The 25,440-nt window shown below is 38.2% G+C and overlaps 1 protein-coding gene across 1 annotated transcript; it reads left to right on the top strand.

The window, feature by feature from the left end:
* Nucleotides 1–6,483: 6,483 nt before the first annotated feature.
* On the top strand, nt 6,484–25,065 carry gdpd5a (glycerophosphodiester phosphodiesterase domain containing 5a; the record flags this gene model as incomplete). The annotated part of the gene is made up of 16 exons (XM_079247134.1): nt 6,484–6,600; nt 14,295–14,398; nt 14,600–14,693; nt 14,777–14,836; nt 14,924–15,022; nt 16,592–16,685; nt 16,923–17,068; nt 17,729–17,811; nt 18,112–18,262; nt 18,414–18,635; nt 18,873–19,018; nt 20,289–20,436; nt 20,833–20,915; nt 21,400–21,414; nt 21,675–21,784; nt 24,679–25,065. 16 exons carry the CDS (start codon nt 6,484–6,486, stop codon nt 24,768–24,770), a joined length of 1,764 nt encoding a protein of 587 aa, XP_079103260.1. The 3' UTR covers nt 24,771–25,065.
* Between the last annotated feature and the right edge of the window lie 375 nt (nt 25,066–25,440).

Here is a 25,440-nt window from a genome sequence, read left to right on the forward strand (position 1 = left end):
ACGTGGGATAAAGTTCTTTCCAACGATGGCTGGTGAGTTTACCAAAGAGAGACATCCTGCTGCATTCGTTGCTGTGGGTTGCTGTTTTCCACTTCGTTTTCAGGCTCTGATTCAGGTTCATACATGTAGGGCTGTATGCTATGTGTTGACATTGTAGTTTTTTTTTTTTTATTGAGTTCATATTAGCCTAATCCTTCTGTTTATGAGACGTTACAATGACGGCGAAAGCAGGTGCGGTGCGCACTCCCGATGTAGTGCAGTGGCGGGAGGCGGGGCTTAATGCGGAAGAGTCTCAATCCACTCGTTTTGCCCGCAGGCTGATCTGACAGCCTACGGAGAGGGTCGGTCTGAAGTAAATAAAGTGATTTGTGGCAACAACTCGATCAATCCCAGCCCTTCTGGGCTCAGAAATAAAAATAAATTAGCCTGAAATGCACATAATAGTTCCACTTTAAAAAAATTAGTTTGTCATTTTTTGTAAAAAAAAAAAAAAAAGGAAAAAGAAATATCCAATAGCATGTTTTCACTCTGTCAGTGCAGGCTGTTGACGGTACTTATCTATTCATTTGTCATTTTATGTATTTTTTTTCCCCAAGTAGTTTTAATTTCAAATAATTAGCTAACAGACTTATTTATATGCATGTTTCTGATTAAGAAAGAAGCAGGTACTAAAAGTTTTTCTTCTTCCTGCTTAAGTTAACCAGCAAAATAAAACTTTCCTTCATTAAAACAGCCTTTAACACAATATGCCACTCTCTCATAACCATATTTGTATTTAAATTTTCCCTTTAAACGCGGAGTCACCCAGCAATCAGCATGTCAAGTCTCCTGTCCTTGCTAGTCTTCCCTCCATGATCACCGCAGCATGGTGATGATGGCACCACGGTGTTACAGGCAGATAATGAGGTAACCTAGTTGGAATAAGGCCGGTGTGATTTCAGCTCCAGTTGCTCCTTGTTTTAGTTTTGGGTCAGGCCGCATGATGGGAATCTGCCTTTTACGCCAAAAAACATGGAAAAAAAAAACCTCAATCCTGAATGCAACAAACTTCTAACCAATCAGCAGCAAGAGGACACAGATCTGCCAGGTGGAAGGACAGTTTCCTGTTTTTTTACAAAGTTGGTTTAGCAGGAAATTCTAAACAACGCTTAATGAAACCATAAGAGACTTAGAAAACTACGCTGTACTTTCTTCCTTTTGGTGTTATTTCCTTCTGGTTTTTTTTTTTTTGTTTTTTTTGTTTTTTTACAGAATATGATACATGAGGGACCCTCAGTCCTGGTCCTCAGTGGTCCGTGTCCTGCAGGTTTTAGAAGTTTCCCTGCTGCATCATGCCTGACTCAAATCAGTGGGTAATTAGTAGACTTGTGTTTAAACATGAGTCTGAATGAGGTGTGTTGCAGCAGGGAACCTGCTAAAACCTGCAGAACACCGGCCCTCGAGGGCCAGAATGGAGGATCCCTGTGATACATAATAACCATGAAAATGTTTATAGATGTATAGTCGAAAGTGGGCATGAAATGAAATAAAAATGTATGAATGAAAATACTTTATTAATAAAGAGATTGCAAATCTAAATCTCTGGTCCTTAGGGACAGTGTCCTGCAGGTTTCAGGTCCCTCTCTGCTCCAGCACACCTGATTAAATCAACAGGCCACTGTGCAGAACTCGATAACAAGCAGTTGGAGCTATTTAATTTGAAGTCTGTTGGAGCAGGGAAACACCTAAAGCAGGGATATTCAACTTGGTTACAAAAGGGCCTGCAGGTTTTCACTGTTTCTATGCTTCAACACACTGAAATGAAATGAACCTATGCAGTTCTGATTCATGACTCTTTAAGTCCGGCGTGTTGGAGCAGGGAAACACTGAAAACTTGCAAGACTGAAGCCCTTGTAAACTGAGTAAATTAGCTCTGACCTAAGGCCCAGCAGGACAGTGGTCCTCGAGGGCTGGAGCTTGATGTCCTGAAAAGCACGATGAGTCGTCGGGAGCAGTAAACCGTCTATTGCTGCAACATTCGGTACCATTTCACTGCCTGGTTTTCCCTACCTGTGTCATGGACATGTTCAGACGTTTGACTGGTGCTAGACACTGTAACTTTTATATATGCATCATGTTGAAAACTGTGATCTGAAATATAATTTATTTAAATCTGAATACCCAGCCAGAAGGTTTCTTAGATTTAGTCTGAAGTTTAAAAGCTTAAAAAGATTCATGTTGGTGCCTTTTCCCAGAAGTCAAGCAGCAGAAGATCTTTTACAGTGTGTGACAATCACCATTCTGTTTTCAGGTCTACTACAAGAATATGCAGCCTTTTTAGCTGGAGAGGCCACTTAAATTATTTAAGTACAGAAGCTTTTAGCATGTTGTGGCGCCATACAGCAGTCGCATTGTTTGGCCTGGGCTTTGAAAGGAGTATCATCTCTCTGAAAAAATCAAAACATGGCTGATTAATCTGGTTTATTTAAAGCCTAAATTATCAGTGGACTTGCTATAATCTCAGTGAGATATTATATATATATATTTAAAAAAAAAAAACCTCTCCATCTACTAAAATAAAAGATGAAGGCTTTAAAGGTTTTATCTTTGTAGTGTGAGAGCAGCTGAGCAGCAGCATGTGAAGAAGCTTAGATCACTCAGTAGATTATTGCAATACTTTATATCAGGGCTAGACAATGCCAGTCCTCGAGTGGCACAGTCCTGCAAATGTCAGGAGTTTCCCTGCTGCCACACACCTGGCACACATCAGACATAATCAGCAGACTTGTGTAGAGCTTGACATCAAACTCTGCACAAGTTTACTTATTAGCAATTGATTTGAATCAGGTGTGTTGCAGCAGGGAAACTTCTAACATTTGCAAGACTGTGCCACTCGAGGACCGGAGTTGTCTAGGCCTGCTTCATATATAAATAAATCTTAAAAACTGTGTGGATCGTGTGGGATTCCGATACCTTTTCAGGATGAAGCGGCTAAAACAGACGCAGCTATTGTGCATATTAGCATTTCTCTTTTCAAAGGAATGATTTGCTTCAACACATCTTCACAGTCTGAATGTGATGTTATTGTCTTTTTGCATTATGAAAGCTTGTAATAACAGCGTCGCGTAACCTGTACAACCAGCCAGCTGCAGACAGATTCAGCTTGGTCTCCTGCCATGTTGTAATTTGTCCCCTTTAGAAATAATGAGCAGTTTGTTTTGCCAAAACATGTTGACCAATTATCAGTCAGGGAAACTGCTATATTTACCAGCTTCTTGTCACAAAAAGGAGCAATAAAATTGGGGAATTTTTTTAATGCAAGCTGAGATGCAAACTGAGCTCATTTATTTAGGGATGAGATCATTTTTCCTGCTGCTGGATTTGAGAGAAGTCTTGTCAAATTGCTACTTTAAGGCCTCTGAATTGTTGCTTTTGCTCTGTAAGTCTTGCCAAAATGTATAAAGGGGCTTTGTACCCTTCATGATGAGTGTGGGGCTTGATTGTGACCAATAACGCTAAACATTGTCCCTTAGTGGGCTTCCACACACCCCCAGAGGGGCCTCCAGAGACTAAATCCCTCTGAAGGTACAGCTTGTTAAGACAGTTGTGTCCTTTAATGTTGGACGGGGAATGAATGGCAGTGTGTGTGTTTTCTTGATACACTCTTTGAGTTCAGCTGATCAGAGAATAAACGGTCACATGGAGGCGTCCTGAATGTACGATGAGCATAAAAAATGTGCTGATTCTTTCAGTCTGAGTTCCAGATGCAATCTTCCAGTCAAAAACAGGAGAAAATGAAATTCCTGCTGTGTCATAATTTATGCTGACGCCGGTTGCTGCTGCTAAGCAACCAGTGGGAATGACGTGATTTAGCAGTAAGCATGGAACTCAATTAAGCAAATCATGAACATGTGAAAAGCCACATCCTGGTTGGATGATGTGTCTTCTGAATGTTTTGACCGTGTAAAGGACTTAGCATAAAGAAAATCAGTAAAGCATGTTTTACTTGGATTTATTAACGGGAAACCAAATTAGATAAAACAAATTTGAAGAAATTGCATCCAGCATGAGTTTACAGTTATGTTGGCAGCTTTGATGGGAAGCAATACAATGTAAGAGGTTACACAGTGCAAAAATTAAAATCCTGATGCATTATCGGTGATAAAATGATCATTTTCACTGAAGTGTCATTGCTAATTTATGCAAATTATGAGTAAACTAAAATTTCAGCTGTGATGAGCTTAAATTTCATCGCTGTCTTCTGGCACAGGACTCCATGCTCATACTGGAGGACATATCAAGATCTACACTCTGACTAATGGTGAGTGAACTTGGTAGGAAGCGTGGCAGTTTACTACATAGTTAAAGGAACATTTCACAAAACCAGAAGTGCCAGTTAATGACAGTATGAATCCCCTACTGCAGGGCATGAAGGTCAGGGCTGAATTTCCCACCTAGCAGAAGTTATTTCAGTTATTAATTTATTTTAACATGATAAAGCCAAATGTATCATATTTGATACACAAAGTTTCTGAGATGTTTTGCATTACTTAATGGTAAAAACCTTGTTTAAAATCCTATAGAACACAATCTGATACTTGTCTTTTGTCCCCTAATAAATCCTAGGAATCAGAAGATTACGCTATAACAGGGGTCGGCAACTGGAATGGAATTAAACTGAATTAAACTTTATTGTTCTACAAAGGGGAAATTTGTCATGGGCACATAAGGCAAGCTCCACTTCAGACAAACATGCATTAACACAGTAATACAAAAAAAACCCCAAAACATGATGATACAGTAAAATCAATAAAAATAAAAATAGAAAAAAGTACAGACTTGTTCAAATAAAATGTCCTTTAGGGCCACAGTCCTGCGAGGGTACAGAGTTTCCCTGTTGCAACACATCCTGACACACCCTAATGGCAAGCTCTGCTCATGTTTGCTAATATCCCATTGGTCTGAGTTAGGTGTGTTGCAGCAGGGAAACTCTGAACACTTGCAGGACTGCGGCCCACAAGGACCGGAGTTGGCCACCCCTGCACTATATTAATTTTGATGTAACACATTGTAGTAAATGGTAAATTTCCCCCTAAAAGTGGTCGTTTTTTTTATTTGCACTTTCTGAAGGTCCAAGTAAAGATCCCATGTAAAAAAAAAAAAGGAAGTTTTTGAAGTGCTAAGTGATTAAAATGAAACCTTTGACCTACTTGCTATCCCTGTGAATTTCCGAGGATGGACTGTCTGAATGGATACTGTAAGGCAGGGGTGTCAAACTCCAGTCCTCGAGGGCCGATATCCTGCAGGTTTTTATTGTTTCCCTCGACCAACACAGCTGATTCAAATCAAATGGATCCAGCAGCTTCTTGTCAACCTATTTATGAATGTTGGTCAGATGTGTTGGAGCATGGAGACAACAAAAACCTGCAAGATACCGGCCCTCAAGGACTGGAGTTTGACATCTGTGCTGTAAGGACTGGGAACATTTCTGGATGATGGTTCATTTGTCACTGTTTGAGTTGTCAAAATATTTGCTCTGAACAGTCCCGCCTCACTGATGCTGGTAGAACCGCCAGGGGATCCCAAAGGCATTAAAGTTCATCCTCTCAGGACCAAGACATGTCTGTCTCATCTTTAATAGCAGTGTCACTCATGGTTACGGAGTTATTTCAGTCTGAGGTAAAGATAATTGTCACTTGACTTACAGACCATCACTGCAGTCGCCGTAGAGATCACACTTGTGTGTGGCATTTTAAAGGTCACATCCTCAGACTGGTATCTAACAGGTGAATTTATTACACATCATGTAGAATACCGGAGCTAGACTTATGATCATATAATCCTGCCTGTGAGCTACGACGACATTAACCAAGATGTGCTTTGAAAGGTTTCTAAAAAGATATTTTCCTCTTTTTTTCTTATTCTGATTTTTATTTTATTGCATGTAAATGTCTGAAAAGAGTGGAAATGTACCGCACGTCTTTTTCTAAGAGCCATAAACAACATAATTGCGTCTGTGTGGAGACATTTTTTCTGGCTACCAAGGCAACGGGCTTTTATCTAAGGCAGTTTTAGGCAGCATGCCGTCTCCCTCTCACTATTTTTGAATGCTAAGCTTATTAAAGCTCCCCCAGAAAGATGCTTCCTTCCTACTGATTTCTGTTTGTCTTTTTTCCATGGTCTTAAATCTTCAGATGGGTTAAAGCTGAATCAGTGGCTGTTAAAACTCGCACCGTATCATTATGTCTGTCTTAGAAAAGACTCCCCATTGAACTTATTGACTCACTCTCACAGGTGTTATCATTGCAAACAAGGCCGATGACAGTCAACAGATCTGTGTTGTTATGCAAAAATACCCATAAATATATACATTTCAGCAACATGACACGAAATGTTGATTGAAAAAAACAAAAAACACTTCATCTGATTTAATTAGTCTTTTTCAGGTTTTCCAGTCTTGTGTGGGATGTTAACAGACTGGCGACGCGTTAAGGCTGAAGGAGCATGGTGAAACACCAACCCTTACAGGTCTATGAGAAGCAGGTCTTTCTGTCCTTTATCACTGGGATCTATGGTTGCCGCTGGAAACGCTACCAGCGCTCTCAAGACGACAGCTCCAGGGTAAGAAGACGGCTCCATGTTTATCATAGAAACTGAGTAAAATAATTTCATTTTGTCGCTTAATTTACAGATAGAAGTGAAGCCATATGTGTTTGTTAACAATGTTAAATTACTATTGTAGATGCACTTTTAGTAAAAGTTTCTGCACTTTGAGTGTTGTCAGGTTTTGCCTGGAAAGCTGCTATTTAGTCATAAAAGAAGTAATCAGTCTCAAACTATGAGTTACTGAACATGAGAAGCTGTGAAAGAACTTTGAGCAAGACATGTGGTGGAAATGTGGAAATGCTAACGTAATAAATCATTAAATATCTCATTAGAATGAGTGAAAACAATCTGATAACTGTGTCACACATCCTTTAAGCACTCTTCTCAACACAGCCTTGTGTGTGAACTTTGTGCCAGTGAGGGCTATATTTCCTCAGTTACACGTCAGTCTCTTTAAGCAAAAGTAATAGCTGCACGTTTTAAGAATAAAGGAACGAAGAAATAGGACCAAGATGCTGCTTCTCTGAAACATTTATAAAAGCTGAAGATCATCAGCAGCTGTGCAGGGATTTCTGCATCTGTTTCTATGCTGAGATTTTGGAGGTAAAACCTTTTGTGTGCTTGTAAATTAAACAGATTCAGTGGACAGTTTGAGGTCCCAGCGATGCATGCAGGATGAAAACAATACAACCCAAATCCTGCAGAGGTTGCACTGAAACCTGATCACACCTTAGGAATAAATAAACTATTTTCCTTATTGTGGTTCTAGATGTGAGAAAAAGAAGCCAGCTGTTACTGCGAGTACTTGCAGTAATGATACTACTGTCTGTTATCTGCTCATCTCATTATTATCTTTTAAATCTATTGTACTTTCTTTTTTTTTTTTTTTTTTAATTTAATTGACATGTGGATTTTTGAATGATTTAAATACCGGAAAGTTAGTTGTAAGAGACAGACTTTCCAAAAGCAGCACATAAATAAGAGTTTTTATGTGTTTTTGATGGCATGTTGTGTTATGAGCTGCTGGCTCATCCACACTGAAGGTTGTCATCAGAGCATCAGTAAGCATAAAGCTGTTTTATTTAAAGGACTAGAAACTACATTACATGTTGTCAAAATTATGAGGCCAACCCTCCAAATCATCAATATTCCTTCTTCAAATCACTTCAAAAGTCACATGTTTTGTTGAGAAGGAGCTTGACTAGTTTTTAAAGAGTCCTGACCCAGTAGTGCACCTTTTGAATTAAAGACACTGCAATAGTGATGGGAATTCTTTTTTTTTTTTTTTTTTTTTTTGCTCTGACAGCTTTTATTTTAGCCTAAATAAGCTATATGAGTCGTTTGCATGTTGGGAAGATTATTTAATTAGTGTTTTTATAAAATCTTATTTTTATGTATATTTCACTTAAAATTTCAATTATTTAATGTTTTTTTTTTAAATGAACAATATCACACAATTTCTCCATCTCCTCCCCCCCAACATACTTGCATTTAAATCCAGGGTTTTGTCTGATTAGCTGTGTTTCCATTATCCCTACAACTGTGCAAAACCTAATTATCACAATGATAATATGATAAAAAAAATATATATATAGATATAAAAATATAGCTGCGCATTTTTAAAAAAAAAAAAAAAAAAAAAAAAAAGCTAAAAAGTTTTTAAGCTCTCAGGAGGTGGTTTTCCAGACGTTTCGATGTAGAAATGTATCAATAAAGGTTAATGGAAACAGTTCTTTCTTATTTTTGTGCCCCTGGTTGTGACATAAGGGGTCATGTTACCAATTCATTACTTGTAAAGTTGGTGCGGTGTGGAGCAAACAACAGTAAAATGCAGAGTTTTACAATGAGTTAAAAAGAGATATGAAGAAGAAGGGCTTCAAAAAGCCACGGCAAATCCTCCGCAGCCAGTAGGAAACACCAAAAAAACGCAGCGTGGCTACTTTGCATACGCTGCAATTTAGCTGCTTAAGAACAAAACACTGTTCATTGGAAACACCTGCAAATCACAAATGTAGTTTGTCAAAATTTTATAAATGTCACTTGTCATTTATAAAAAACTGTGATGGAAACGCAACTTCTGACACTGTGTACCGATCCTGTACCACTACGCTCCCTGTCATCTCCACTGGTCTGTCCTTGCACATGATTGGCACTTGGTGTGCCCTTCGAAATAAAGTCTCTCTGCCCATGAAAATGCGTTTTTTCCTGACAAGAGCTGGCTCTTTTAATTCACTACAAAGGATCAGCTCTCAGAATTGGCTCGTTCACAAACAACACATTGGTAGACTGCAAGCCAGGCCTTTTCATCTGTCATCTGTGCCGGTCCTCACAATTCATCTCATGTTTAAATGTTCAAATTCATGGACTGTATATGAGAGATGGACAGAGTTTGTGGCAGTAAACAGTGAAGTCTATGCGGAAGTGCAAAAAATTGCAGTTCCCCCTTCATTCACTAGGGGCTGCAAAACAGAGTGAATCCCCATAGACTCCCATGTTAAAAAGACCAACGTCACAGCAGAAATAAATATGTTTACAACCTGGTACAAAGAAACATTTTTGGGTTTAATAGCTCAGGTTTACCTTCATGACAACTGTGGGGAAATCTTTTTTTTTTTTTCCTAACTCCTCCGTTTAGAAGTAATTTTATATAGAAATTTGGCATATTTAGGAGCATGTCCTTTTGATTGACAGGTACCCAATCTCCTGCTTCAGGAAGGAGGAACGTAGAACAACCGCGGTTTTTAGCCGGTTAAAAGTGTGACTGCTTTAGCCCGCTTACCTCCATTAGCTGGTTAGCTGCCGTTATCTCCAGGTTAAATGAGTTAGCTCTTAGTTACAGGCGGCTCGGAGTTCGCTCAGTGTGAATCATCCACCATGACGCTCACAGCCCCCCTCTCAGCTCCACCTCTTTGCCCATTTTTGTATTTTCCGGGAGCGATAACATCTGTGACGCTGCTAAGATGGGGATGATAGGAACCGTCCAATGAGCTTCAATTCCGTTCACCAGAAACCTATGGGTGACGTCACGGAGGCTCCATCCATCTTTTTGCAGTCTATGGTCAAAATTCCCAATAAACACACACACTTAAACCTTGTGGAAAGCCCCTTCAGAAGATTTGTTATGGCTACAATGGGGGGCAACTCTTTATTGTACCTACAGATTAAAAACTGGATGTTATTTAAGTTCTGTGTGTGTGTGTGTGTGTGTGTGTGTGTGTGTGTGTGTGTGTGTGTGTGTGTGTGTGTGTGTGTGTGTGTGTGTGTGTGTGTGTGTGTGTGTGTGTGTGTGTACGTGTACATAGATGACTAAATACTTATGCCTTTATGGCACAGAAATGAAAAATGATTACGTAGTTACAGAAAAAAGGTTTGTTTGTTTTTTTGTTTTTTTTTGTCTTGTCCAGCATTTAAGCAAGCAGACTGATGTTCTGGACGCTGTGTTCTGCTGAGCAAATTTATTTTGCAGAGGGGAACTTTTATAGATGTAATGATCCCCTTGTATTTCTTGATTCTTATTTTATTTTCCTATTTGTTTTGGATAATAGTTACAATAATTAGAGTTTATGCTGCTGGACCTGACCGGAAAGGATAGAAAAGGGGCAGAAAGAGAACAGAAAAGAGAACAGAGAAAACAAAAGAAAGAGATCAATGCATACACGTATATGCACATACAAAAAAGTTCATTTTAAGTGACAAAAGTTTAAAATAAATTCCGCAGACATTGATGCCATCTCTCTCTCTTTTATTTTTCCTTCTGAATTCCTCTGGGACTTCCAGACCAGGCCTTGGTAACTGGGTTTAATCACTTTCACCAAAGAGCAAGTAACAGAATCAGTTCAGTGTTGGGATGTGTAAAGCAGAGCCAGACGCCCAGCTGTGCTGGACGCCCACCGTGCAGCCTCAGCTCCTGCTGCTGGACGCCTCCTTTATCACAAAGAGCCAGTGGCTCAGCTGTAAATTAGTTCATTTACTGAACGTGTAAGCCGGGAATTGTTGATGCGCTGACCCAAATGGGGAACATACAAGCTCACAGCCGCCTCTCTCCAGTGTCTCATTTACAGAGCTTCATGTTGTCACACAAAGCAGTTCAACATAAGCAGAAGAAAGCATCCGTGAAGAGAAAGTGTGTCAGTTTCCACTGCAGTCACTGTTTATATTCCTAATTATCAGTAATCTGAACTTTGGCTTCTTGTATTTATAGTCGCAGATTTACAAATAGACAAGGTTAAAGCTGTTTAAATTCAACATTTTCCAATATATTACTATAATTATGTTTAGAGTCACTTGTAATGAAACTAAATAGTTATTCATTTTATACAGTTTTTGGTTAATTTCAGTATCCTGATTCCCAGACTCAACAGGAAACAATATTCGAGCAGTGAGCTTGAAACACCATAATAATTATCAGGTTTGTCTTAAAAGCAATATTGTTTGGAGGATTTTTGACGTTTTAACTTAATTATATTGATTTGCATAATTGGTATGGCAAACACTTTCCATTTCACAACAATGCAAGAAAAAGTGTAATAATTTAGTCCCTACTGCACTCATATCATTAGACATTGTACCTGTTACACCTAATGAAGACGAGTGTCATCGTCATTTATTTCGCCAAGATGGTTTCTCATTGATCTGAGGTGAAAACATGACTCAGATGATGAATATTTAGCCGTTCTTTCTGTAACTTATATATTTTGCAAGAAACTGTATTTTATGCTTTCACTGGGAAGACTGACTGAATCCAGAAAGGGACTGACAAGGACATTGCTTCCAGTTGTGCCTCTGGTCATTTGAAAAAATAAGTCTGGTTCAGGGTCTTTTGGCTACTTACAGTCAACTTCTGCTATACTGAGCTCAATGTAGCTGCCAAAATCAATAAAAAATAGTGCCTGGAACTTATCATGCTTCTGTCTCCTCAGTGGCCACATCAGATTAGAAGAGTGGCCTCAAGTATGGCCCCTACTGATAAAAAAAAAAAAACAACAAAAAAAAAAACCAAATAAAACCAGAAAACTTATAACAAACCTGAAGTGTTCTTTAAACTGTAGGAAACAAAAAACAGCCAAGATAGTAAACCAGACAAAAATAAATCCCCCAAATTACTTAATAAATGAATGAAAGAGACCGTTTCCTCTGATTGTTTTGCTTTGACTTAACATGTTAACTGAATGTTGAACAGCAATGTGATGACATAATAACTCCATACATACTAGTGCATCCCATAATTATGTGTTAAGGTGTCATTTTTCTCTTCTATTTAAACCTGCTACAATAAAAACTGTTTACACAACTTCAGTAACCAACAACAATGAATCAGTTGTGTTTTAACTTGCATGTGCCTCATACGGAGGATGCCCTGCAACGCTAATATGTTACTGATTTTTCTCTTAGATTTTCCAGTAAACACACTCTTCTGTCTGATTTTGCAGCAGGTTTGTGTAGTGTGTTGTTGGTTGTTGGCAGGATGGTAGATCTTTCGGATCGAACTTGGACACCTCTGGTTTAAAACATTCTTCTGTTCACCATGATTTGGTGATGGACTGGAGATTTATCAGCTTTTGAATTACATGCTGTGTAACATCTAAAGTGGATTTATTTTAGTAATAGTGGATCCTGACTACACACACCAGGCTGTAGCAGTATTTACATGGAGAGTTCAGTGTAACACAACTTGTTATAAATATTTCTATTTATTTTGGGGATGTTCAATATTGTTTTTTTCTTTTTTACTGATATCCAATATAATAATTTTGTCTAACTCTTAAGTTCTGATATTGATATCAACCAATACTGATATTTTTGACATCTCTTATATTTTCTCATTTTAAATTAGAGTTGAGTATTATACAGTATATCATATGTGCACATTGTGTAAAAGTTATTTAAAATAGTTAAAACTGGTTGATAGTATTGAACATCTCTAATTTTTTTTCTATTTTTATTTAACTAGTTTAATTAACAGAAAACATACTTTGCTTTTACAAAGGTGGACCAGAATTGTTGGTGTGATAAATAGGAGAACTTCTTCCAGATATTAAAAGCAAAAGTATCTCAGCTGTTTTTGTGGTTGCTGCTAAGTATTTTCTTGTGTGTATCATTATTAGACTAATACGCTAGCAGTACTTTGTCTTCCCCATGTGGAACAGTATGGTTTATATCATAGGTAAAATCACTTCCTCTAAATAATAAAATCAAACGTGTCTCTGGGGTGTCTTTGCTGCTAAACTAAGTTGCTGCTAAACTAAGTTTTTACTATCTTAAGACAAAAACACATTTTTATTTGCATGAAGAAGCAGAAATTTATCAAAGTAATTGAAAAAGAGAAAATTGAAAGTAAAAGGTTGAATAAAAATGAATAAATCAATGATATGAAACAATAAGTAATAATATTTACTGGCATACATTTGGTAGTTTTGGTATTCAGTAGTTTTTGTCCTCCATTGTCTCCACCACTATTATCTAAGCTTCTAGAAATGTATAGTCCAAGCAAGGGGTGGTGCAAAGCTGATCAATCCTCTGCAGGATCTGTTGATTTACCTATCATCTTCTACACCTCCCCCTCACATGGCATTAGCCTCTAATCCTGTTAACTACTGAGGGGAAGAGTCCTTGAACACTGCACGGTCTCACCTCTACACCTTTGCTACACATGTCAAGCCAGCAGACTGAAAAGTAAAAGGTTCGAACCTGGCAACATAAAAACATCTTTAACAACAACATACATGTGCAGAATTAGTGAAGATCAGGATTATAGTATTGTGTACAAAAATCACAGGGTGTCAAAATTAGCAGATTGTTCTGGAACAAATTACTGTGTTTGGACATGCAATTATCCCGAAGAGACAATTAGACCTGTGAGCTATTGCAAGTCAAGCCAGGAAGGATAGTTTAAAGTTAAGGTGTGAAGATACAGTCGTCATAGCAACAAACTGAAAATATGATGGACTTGACAGATTTTTTTTAATAGTATAATAACAAATTTACGTACAGTTGCATTTATTTTAAAATCACAAGACAAAGGCATTCAAGATGGCTGCTAATTTCCTGTATAGTCAACGTCCTTGTAAGCTTAACTGTAGGTCAACTGGAATGCTCCAAGAAGCAACAGAAAGCCCGAAGCTATAAGTCAAGCTCCGGAGGTAGCATGTTAAGTGTTTAAGTTTGTGACAGTACAATTAGAAACACATCGGACGAGTAGCTTGTTTAAACCAGGAGGAGGTCTCTTCTCACTGAAAAGAACGTGGCAACACAGTTTAGGTTTGCAGTGTTTGATCTGAACAAATCACAAGACTTCTGGGAAAATACTTTTTGTACAGATAAGAAGTGGAGATGATTGGTCGGAAATTCACCCTGTGTGGTGAAACCCAAACACAGCAAGTCAACACGAATGGATGGATGAATATTTGGGATGTTTCGAAGGATGAATAAAGTCCTTAAAAGAACTTCATTTTATATTATATACGATTGTCTGAAAATAACAAAATGAAAATGACTGATAGAAATTGCAAACTAGAAGAGTAAAAGATGAGTCTAAAAGTCACTAAAGCACAGAGAAAGGGTTATACAGAAACGGCTTAAAGGCAGTTCTCTTCTGTGTTGTGATCATAAGCATCCCATTTTGTTTCTAGACTGCAAAATAATGAGTAAAAACTCTGAGGAAACATTATTCTCTTTTTTTTTTTTTTTTTTTTTTTTTTTTTTTTAAACAGTGGGAGTGTACCTGGCTCGTCATCTTGTGCAGTTCTTTCCTTCTGCTTCTCTTTTGGGCCTATTTCTGGTTGGTGGCTCAAAATGACTTCAACGACTTCAACAGGTAAAACTTTTTTTCTTTTTTTTATTGTGTGACTTTAGAAATGTGTGACAACAGCAAGCCATCACAGGAGATGCATAAACTGAGAACTAATAGCGTTGTTGAGTCGGTACTCGGTGTTACCATGGCACTTAAGAAGGTCCCTACAATGATTAGTCATCCCACCAGCAGACATGACTCAACTCTTATCCATTTACATCTCAGGTCAGTATACAATCGTTCTGGAGAGTGGACGGATGAGACCATCCCCATCCTGACATCCACCACTGTGGGGTTCAGCTACATCACATTCCTTTTGGTAATAGTCTTTTCTGGACATTTTTAATGACTTTTATCTGTGTCCGTGGGGTTCAGTTGGTTGAATTATACTTCTCTTTTCAGATTTTAGCACTTTTCCATATATCTTTGGGCCAGCAGCTCAATCTTTACTGGGTTCACAAGGTGCTGTGAAACAATTTATTTTACTGTTGTCATGAATTTGCTTTGAAACGCAACGCTGGTTTTTCATTGAGTGTCTTGTTTCTGCAGATCGGAGTGCTAGCTACACTGCTCACTACTATCTCTGGTATCGTCTCTGTTGATGATGTCTGGGGTGATGAGTGGGACATCCTGCTTGTATCACTGCAGGTTGGTCTGTAGGAAAAGTCACTGTGCCATAAGCTGATGTCTGATGTGAATGACATTTTAGCTTGTGTTTTGCAATAAAAATATTATAAAATGTGTGAGAATCATAAGGAAAACCGAGATGTTAGTACGTGTTCCTTTCAGGTTTTTGGTGTTTAAGGAATTAGATAATTTCCAACTTTATGTATAATTGCTCATATCTTTTTTAACTTTAGTATTTGTACATAAATTTAAAAGCATAGTTGGACATTTTGTTATTGTTGACCCATCACAGCCCACAGCGAGTTAGTTCAGTTTAACACAAACAGCTAAGCATTATGCTAAACTAGCAAAAGATAGTGACTCCTAGCTTAAAAAAAACTTGATAAAAAAGATGTTAAATAACATTATCTATTCCAAAAAATTGCAACTAGCAAACAGCTAATCAGAAAGAGGCTTTAAAGAAAATCTTTTTTCAATTAAAACTACTAAAACCAAAACATTTCACAACAGTGAAAGTGAATGCTATGCTAGGCATAGTCATTTTTATGCTACTGGTAGGTTTTGATCAATGAAGTGATTTTATTGTCACTCTTTTCTATACGTTGGCTGTTTAACATATTCTACTGTATGCAGCACTTTATCGATTTTTCTGGTCATTTTAAGGTTTAAGTTGTTATAAATAACTGATATATGCTGTGTGGCCTTTTCCGAGTAGCTGTTAGCTTAGCTTCCCATTCAGAGTTCCTGTATGGTTCTCCAAACTCTTGTCACCTAGCAAAAACATTTCTGGTGAGAGACTAACTTCTTATAAAGTAAACAGAATCCCTCTTGAACTCTCACCTTTAAAGTGTTTGAGTTTTGTTATATATAATTAAAACTGCATCCAGTGTTTCCTTCATCTTTGAATCTACAGTAAGCTAACTAGCTTCTTGCATTCATGATTCATTGTCTTGAATTTTTGTCTCACGTTGTGAAATTCACCTGTTATTTCTTTATCTATGGAAACTTGCTAACAATGAATTAGATTCATGTCTCAATCTATATAAGACAATATCCCAAAAGGCAAAGAATTGTATCCCAAATGTTACTCACATTGATTGTTGCGTGGCCCACATTTATCTTCAGATGATGGTGGCTTCAATGCCATGTGTCCATCAGACATGGCCTGATTCAGTTTTAATTTCTGGTCCAAATGACATTTGTGCCAAAAATAGCTCAAGTTAGGCCAAGCATTTTCTAATATCTGGGATGTTTATTTTATTTTCTTACAAATTTGTATGCAATATTTTAAATCTTAGATTTTAAAATCTAGATTATTTGCTATAATTTGTACATAAAATATCAAAGCTACGTCTAATTTGGTGGATGGAAGTTAAAAAATAAACCCTGTTCTTGTTCCAAAGCCAAGTGACCTGCAGAGTTTGTACTATTTAATACTTTGTAATTCACTCTGTTAATCCACGTTTATCACAGGATTTTCTGATGCCATAAGTTATTTTTATATCATCAAAATAACAAAGTTCTCAGATTTTTTATAAATGTATGCAGTTTGACACCAGTTTTTATTTTACATGTGTTTTATGTTACCAGTCCACAGCACCTTTCCTGCACATTGGAGCCCTGACAACAGTCACAGCTATAAGCTGGTTGGTAGCTGGATATGTGGTCCGTAAAGAGAGATCCAGTAAGTGTTGCCTTGTATTTTAAGCAAAAAATGTGGGGCATATCTTTCATAATTTTGTATCCCACACAATTTCAGGCTTCTCTGTTCTTGACTGAACCTAGTGGGTTAATTGTTTTCCAATTTGCAGAATCCTTTAACTTTAAAAGGGTTACCTACTTCTTCTAATGAGTGCACACACAGCAAACACATGCTCGTCATGATGAATGGTCTGTATCAACAACCTTGTTTTCTTTTTAGATTTCCAGATGATGGTGTTGGTGGTTTATTTTCTAATTCTCCTGGCTGTTTGTCTGGCACCGCTCACATTCACCTGCCCCTGCATCATGGACCGCAACACCCTCAAACCGCGACCAAACGTAATTGGCCGACGGGGAGCTCCTATGGTGAGCTGGTGCTTTGCCAGAACTCATTTGTCTGATCCAGTTAACTGTTCAAATGGGTAAACGTTGTAGCACGGTGGGGAGGGAATAGCAATGCCAGAACCTGTCAGCTGTTCTTTTTTTTCTTTTGCTGGTGCCTTGCAAATATGCATCCTTAAAAATATGCTTAAAAAAAAGACTTTTCTCTTTGATGTTCACATGTTAACATGCTGATAAATACACTGTTTTGAGCTCATGCAGAAAAGTAAATGTGTATACCTCTATACCGTATAACACAGCTGACTGATGCACAGCTGGATGATACTACAAATAGCTTCTGGTGTCAGGCACAGTGTAAACTGGCAAGCAAATGCTGTTTTGCATGCTAGCTATACATAAACTCACAGTAATGTTTAAAGCAATCAAAACGTGGATTGTTGCATGTGTATATAATCACAAACAATGCAACAAGTTGCAATGAAAAGATAATAATTCCCTTTGAATTGAAGGTTATCCATAATGAAAATAAATCCTCTGGTGCATGGTTATATTTTCAGGACCTTTTGATATAAGTCTTGGTTGTAAATGCTTATTTTCTCTGAACTGCATTCTGTCTGCCTGTAAACGTTTTTCTGCACATAGCAACTGATATTAACCATCCTGCATGTCTCCACTCTGTTCTAGCTGGCCCCAGAAAACACCATGATGTCCTTTAATAGAGCCCTGCAGCATGGAGCCAGCTCCCTGGAAGCAGATGTCACCATCAGGTCATTAATTACACATTAATAATGAGTTATTTATATTTAATAGGCTCAACATTCTCTGAAGTTCCACATATAGATCCCAGTTGAGATATAGGTAGAAATAATTCATTTTACTGAAAGAGATGCAGCAAGAACATGATTTGATTTGACACAATCTGCTACCTTATAGCAGAATAGAGGAGTGTAATGTTTCTTTTCTGCTTTTTTCACGCCCCTTCTGGTATTCGTTTGAAATAGACAGCACATCTATTCTGTGCTCTGTATGCTGATTGTAAGAAAACAAATGCCTGTTTTGCCTCTTAGTGTGGACGGACTTCCCTTCCTCATGAGAGATCACACACTGAGGCGAACAACGGATGTCAGTAAGGTCTTTCCATCCAGGCAGCGGGAAGATGCCTCCTTCTTCAACTGGACAGAAATACGCACTCTTAATGCAGGGCAGTGGTTTTTGGAGGTATTGCAGTTCTTTTCAACTCAAAGAACACCACATTCACTGGTTATCTTATTCCAGAATTTGCATCAAATGCTCTTAAAATATATTTATATAAAAAACGTTTCTGTTGCGACACAGTCTCAACCCATCTGTTGCTTTCTTCTGCTTCCAGAGTGACCCCTACTGGACGGTAAAAACCCTGACAGCGAAGGATCGCAGCAGGATAGGAAACCTAACGGTCTGCAGCCTGGTGGAGATGCTTCGTCTGGTAGCCAGGGCCAACAGCTCAGCGCTGATCAACATCCGCAAGCCTCCACCAGAGCACCCACGTTTCCGAACCTGGTTTATGGACACACTGTGGGCTTTGCAGAAAGCTGGAATTTCCCACAAAAAGGTGAGGAGGGCAGGCTCCTCCATATTAACCTGTTTTAAAGTTTGAGGGGATGAATGTTGTAATCTTACTGTTGTGCTTATCCTCTAACTCGAATTAGCCATGCTGATTTACCAATATAATATCAGATAATAACATTGCATAATACTATGTATTCCACACTTGAGAACTAATTTTCATCATTATAAGACTGCAAGCTGCTTAATTAGAGTCCTCCCATGTTGTGTGTGTTTCTTCTAGGTGACATTGTCCCCCGACACAGATAGGGGAAGGGTGCGAGGGCTTCAACAAAGCACAAATGAGAAGCTGTCAGTAGAAGAGATAAGGCAGCGAGGAATTACAAGTGTAACTCTCCACTACGGGAAGATCAGCTATAAAGACATACAGTAAGAGCAAACAGCCATTTCTAACAAAGGTATAATACAGCTACTAAGCAAGAGGCAGCATACTTCCCAGACACATGAATAGTCATTTGCAGGACTTGTTAAAATAATTTGTGTTGGCTGGAGTTGTTTTTATCCAGTAAATGTATAAAGAAGATAAGGAAGGAGATAAACAGACACCAAAACAAACCTGATGCACATTTAAAATACGTTATATTCACACGGAAACCTTCTGGTTTTACAAATTACTTTAAAAGTCTTGAGGTTTTTTTTTTTTTTTTTTTTTTAGGAGAGAGAACATCCCTTCTGTATCATCCTTTATGCCTCCAGAGCTGCTAGAAATGGGACACATCCCCTAGTGATGTTACCTGAGTCAGTGCTGGTTGGGTCTTAAGGCTAGAAATTACAGTAAAACATCTGCAGGTTAAAAGCAGTGTGCATCTCACACCTGTTTGGCTTCCTCCTCCTCCTCCTCCTCCTCCTCTTCTTCATCATCTCATCTCATCTCATCATCTTAGCTGTATTCAGCTAAATTAGCCTTTGATATATTATGTTCTGAGTCTCAATCTCATGTGATTATGCTTTTAAAACAAAAAAAAGACTGTTTTTAAAGGGGAATTTTATTGATTTGAGCTTAGAAAATATCATTACAAGAGGACAGTTTTACCAGGCAAACTGGATTCTTTCATTTCAGTTCAGAGGATTCATTTTTCCATATATTTATTTCTGTAAAAACGTCTTCAAAGTAAATGACAGAGAAGATTCACTTCCTTGGAACGTTTGGACACAGTCTTCAACATAAAGACAGCTGTTGTGAAGAGGGGCTACAGGATGGTGTTGCAGATAGCCCTGTTGCCTAGCAACAAAAGGTTCCTAGTTAAAACTTTTTTCTGTGTGGATTGTGCATATTCTCCACATGCATGTGTGGGTTTATTAACCGAATGATCACATACAGTGTGCATACACTCCACCACTGTTTTCTGATTCTTGTTACTTTATCAATGATTTCTTTGTGTGGAAGGGATGGTGGTGAAACTTATGTATATTGTCAGTTTTTGGAACTTTTAATGGACATTTATTTATTCACACATAACATGCACAACCAATGTGTTGGTTGCTAAACATCAGTGTAGCTTTAAAAGAAACATTGTTGGATATACAGGTTTGACTTTACAGTGACAACAAAGGGCCATGCAGGACATGTGTGTTGACAAGAGAGCAAAGAGTGCAGGCCTTTATTTTAAGTGCTGACATGTGTTTTCTTCTTCCCCAGGGAATATTTGGCCAACAATGTGAGTGTGACGGTGTACCCTGTGAATGAGCCCTGGCTCTACTCCATTCTGTGGTGTAGCGGGGTGCCTTCAGTGTCCTCTGATGCTCCTCAAGTCCTTCGAAAAGTGCCTTACCCTGTCTGGCTCATGGTAAACAGCTATCTTCCTCTCATCTCGTACCACTCACACACATACAATCAAACAGACAAGGTCACACAGCGAGACGAGAGGACAGCTGGAGAGAGGACAGAGACTGACGAGGGCCCAGCAAGAATCAAGGGCAAGGACTCAGAGAAATATGAGGAAGCTCAGCGGCAGACTTTAGCTCAGCATGGCGTTAAAGAACAATAAGACCCTGGGAAAGAGGCCAAGACAGGTCGAGGCAAGAGCAGAGATCTGAAGTGAAGAGCAGCTGTCCTGCATTGTTTATTCACGGCCATTGTGTCTGCTTTAGGAGGCATAAATGCCTACAGTTACCTCTGGTGGCCAACATTGGAAACTACCATTCATTTTCTTTGGGTTCTTTTTTTTTTTCTTTTATTGCAGAGTCATAGTGCGTACAACTTCATCTGGATCTCCTCCGACCTCGTCTCCCTTGCCATAGTTATAGGGATTTTCGGTTTCCAGAAGTAAGTACAAAAAGCAGTAACATAAACAAAGAAATGTTTCCACCTGATCCCATTTTTTCAGTTAAATGTATCACAAGAGTTTCATATATCACAGAGGAACTTTATGCCATATGTAACTTCACACAGAGAAATGAAATTTGAGTGACTTTAAAGGTGATTTAGAGGACAAAGTAGACGAGTTACTATCTCGGTTTAGTAGGTTTTCTTCCATAAATATGTTGTGGGTTTTAAACTCTGAAGGGTTTTATGTGGAATCATCACATCACCAGCACGGGATTGTAAAACCTTCCACGACACTTCATCCATTTCTTCTCTTATTTTCCAACTGTTTTTTGTCTTCTGGGTCTTTCCATGTTTGTTCTCTCTGCTACAACCTCTTGCTGTCTTCTTGTCTCCTCTTCCTCCTTTGACATTCTGTCTCTCTGTCCTGTGCTCTGCTGATCTGCATGCAACCTTCCTCTGCTGCCCCCCTGGCATCTGTCAGCTATCATATGATCAGGTAACTGCTGCATCTGCGTGGCCTTTGTTTCTGCCTTATCTGTCCTCCTTGTGCTTCTTTGCGCCTGACACCTTCAAAGCTGATCCTTCCTCTCCTTCACTGCACGTGTTTACTTCCTCTGTCAGTATGTGTGTGTTGAATGTATACGTATCATGTGTGTGACTACTACTTGCTTGCATGTGTAACGAACTTGCTGCAATCAATGCTTCCTTCTGCTTGTGAGGTGATCTTTGTGTTTATATCTGTGTTTGCTGCAACAGGTGGAGGATTAGTGGGATGCAGAACTATAACCCGGAGCAGATCATGCTCAGTGCTGTACGGCGGCCCAGTCGAGATGTCAACATCATGAAGGAGAAGCTAATATTCTCAGGTAATTGTGGCAGTAACTTGTGAAAACATAAAATCTTGTTTTTCCTTTCAAATTAAAAGTAGAGAACTAGTTTTAACTGAAGTTTTTAGTGTAAATGGGAAAGAAATCTATTTCCCAAAGGAAAAAAAGGAGAATGAGTAGGTAGGCGATGTAGATGATGCATTTAATCCTAAAGGAACCTCATATTCTGCTGGAGGAAGCTTCCTATGCTTATCAGCTTGAGGGAGATTCATTTTAACACAGTCTGCTCCATGAACCCCAGAGGAGTCTCCAGCACAGAGCCTTACTGCTGCTCCAACAGATTGCTGCAAAGAAAACTGAACTTCCCACCAAGAATTTATAAAAGTGAGAGAGAGGGTCCTGCTGCTTAATATCGAATCTTAAGATTAAAGAATGTCTTTTGAACATGTTTGGACCATTCACGTGAAGAACCAGGTGTGTCCAGTCCTCTGCGATCACCATCTATTCTCTCAGCATAGACATAGTTTTCATCTTAATTCCGCCTGCTATAATACAAACTGATTTTATCTTTTTAATGCTCAAGATGAAGCGATTGTTCTCCCGCCATAACTCCAAAGAATTCACAGCTCTCTGCTCTCCAGTCAGATAAAAGATCAATAGTTCAGCAGCCTGAAATTTATCAATACTGTCCTTCTAAAGATGACCCCAAGGGTTGTGTGCTTATGCAGAGATTAAAAAAAAAAAAAAAAAGCTGGAATATGTGATTTCTAAAGGTTGAAAGAGCAGCTGTGTGTAAAGTGAACCGCTTCCCCGTGCACGCTCTGGATGCTGGATTTGATCAAAGACAAGATTCGGTGTAATTCATCGTTCCTTGACAATTATTCTTTTTCAAAATGACGTATATAAATGCTCATAAAATGAATTTGTGTTAATTGGATAGTAATAGAACCACAATTTATTTGCATTAAATTGAATTGAGTCTGGATATTACTTTAAATTGGAAAAATGAGTAGAAAAGTGGTCTTTAACGAAATGTATTTTTAACTTTTCTTTACCCTTTACCCATGTGGTATTTCAAAACTATTATAGTGTAACATTCTGCTTCCAGAAGACTATTTAAAGATTGTGTTCAACAGGATTTGAGCAGTTTTTACCATAAAGTGATGCAAAATATCTCAGTAACCACATGGACTCTACTAAAGCTGCAACATTTTGTTGACAAAGTCAACATTATCAACAATGAAATTTCGTATTGATGAATTTTAGTTTAATAATTTAAATTTAATAAAACACTGCGCCAGGCAACTTAACGGCATTTACCAACCACGGCTTTTCAGACATTATAAGAACTCTAAACACCAAGCAAATGAGGCAAAGCATCACAGGAAGTGCAGGGGTCATTTTGTGCAGCGTCTTTGTTTAAACATCGAAGAACAAACTGGCGGCGGTACAACTTATTTCTAAAGTTTGGGGATATTTCACGCTGAACAAGCTGAACGTTTTGATACCAAATTTGTTTGAATCGGTTGAACACAGCTGAAGTTATTACGCGCCGAAAAAGGTACGGAAGAAGTAAGAATAATAAATAGAGAATAATAATAAAGAAAAACAGGAAAACTATTGTGTGAATGCTTAAAAGCATTCACACAATTAGCGAGTAGTGATGTGCTGTTCCCTCTGCCAAAGCGGTTATGTTTTTACCGCCATTTATCTGTTTGTTTGTGTTCAAGATAACTCAAAAAGTTATGGATAGATTTTCATAAAATCTTCTGGAGTTGTTGGAAATGTGAAAAGGAAGAAGTGATTTAATGTTGGTGGTGATCCGGATCACCGTTTGGATTCAGGAATTTTTTAAAAGGATTCTGGCCCTTGTTTACCGTACAAAACAGGCTTTTTCAAGACGTAAATAATCATTTCAATGCAATTCTACAAAAATTAAGATGTTAAAATATTTTTATTTTGTTTTTTTCTTTTGAGGCAAATTCTGTCCAGCTTGGATATGACACTATAGCTAAGTTTGAATGTTTCAAAATAAATTAGTATTAAGCTGTTTATTATTTATCAAACTGTTTATCAAATTTATTATTCAACTGGTTCAGGAGTTGTTCTCTTAACTTACTAAATGACTTTATGTTGTGACTGACTGGGAATCAGGGTGACCTTCATATGATGCAAATGAAGAGAGTGGTGTGAAACATACTGGAGCCTGTAAAAAGAGCTGCGTCAACTTGAAGCACAGATGGTGGGCGGGACAGAAATAATCGTGACTAATCGACGAAATGAAAAATTTATTTACAGATTCTCTCTGCTTTAACTCTACAGTTATAGTGGTCTTAACTCAAACCAAGGTATGTTGTCTAAACTAAACCAGGAAGTGAACAAGTATGTTGTGATCTACATGTGAAGATGTCATCCATGAGTGTGGCTTTGTAATAAGAATCCTCTGTTATGATCATTTTCTAACCTGAATGAAGTTGTTAATGCATAAATCCCACCAGAAGACCACAAGTGTTCCAGTCGAGTGTTGCCATGTTACTGACACGTTTCATTCTGAGGTGAAAATAACTTGTTGAACATGCAAACTGCTGATCCTGTAATATATTTCATGTTGGCTTGTCTTCTCATTCCTGCTTCGTGATACTTCTCAAAGTTCTAAATTAGATGATATTTTTAGGGAATTCCAATATGAGGCTTTTCAGGAAAATACTTTTGCATTCTCATTGACATCTGTTGCCTTGGTAACAACTCCACAAGACTGAAAAAGGGATGTAACAATAATGTGCACTCCATGATATTTACCGCAGTCTTGGTCAGTACTGACACACACACACACACACACACACTGTCTAAGTTTGATGTCGGAGTCATTGATGGCAAATGTGTCATTTGTTTGCCAAAAAAGGTTCATTTCTCCTTTTCTGTGTCCTTTTCAGAGCTTAACAACGGCCTAGGCAGCACAGAGGAGCTTGCAATGTATCCTGAGAACGGTCATGTGAGATTCTCTCATGTGGGATTCAGTTGCTAAATAAAACGGAGTAAACACCGGAAAATTGTGGATGGTTTGACTTCAGTGTTTGGACACTAATATAAAATTACTTTCATTAGAAGACAAGGAAGCACAAAAGGAACTGAAGTTTTCCGCTTCCTCTCCAGGTGATGGACATATAGCTACCATACCGAGTTCAAAACACTAACAAGTAAATATACAAGTGCTAGTTACCCCCCTGGCTGGTAAATTCTCAGTGCAGAGGTTTGTTATCATATAACAACACTAAATGGACTGTATTTGTACCAATAATTCAGTAGAAAGCTGCCAGTGTAAACCACATTCCTTTTAAAATAACTCTTCAGTTTCCTTATAGTTTACCAGAAAAAGTGATTTGCCACTTTCAATTATAGGAAATTTGTCTTGGAAAAATATAATGTGATTAATTATGAGTGGCTGGTACGTGCCTATGGCCTCTCAACGGAAGAGGTTAACTTATGAACAGGTAAAAGAAAAGTCTTTATGAGTGGGATGAAAGAAAAGCCAATGGTGACAGAAAACTGGGATTTTTTTTTTTTTTTTTTTTTAGTAAATATAAACGGGACATGTTTCCCCCCGATGAACATGAAACAACAATGTTTCCTCTTCCATCTCACCTCACTGCTGTTTTATAATTGGAGAAATGGAAATGTATCATGAACTGATGTAA

The sequence above is a fragment of the Telmatherina bonti genome (assembly GCF_933228915.1).
Source record: "Telmatherina bonti genome assembly, chromosome: 10".
Taxonomy (NCBI): Eukaryota; Metazoa; Chordata; class Actinopteri; order Atheriniformes; family Telmatherinidae; genus Telmatherina; species Telmatherina bonti.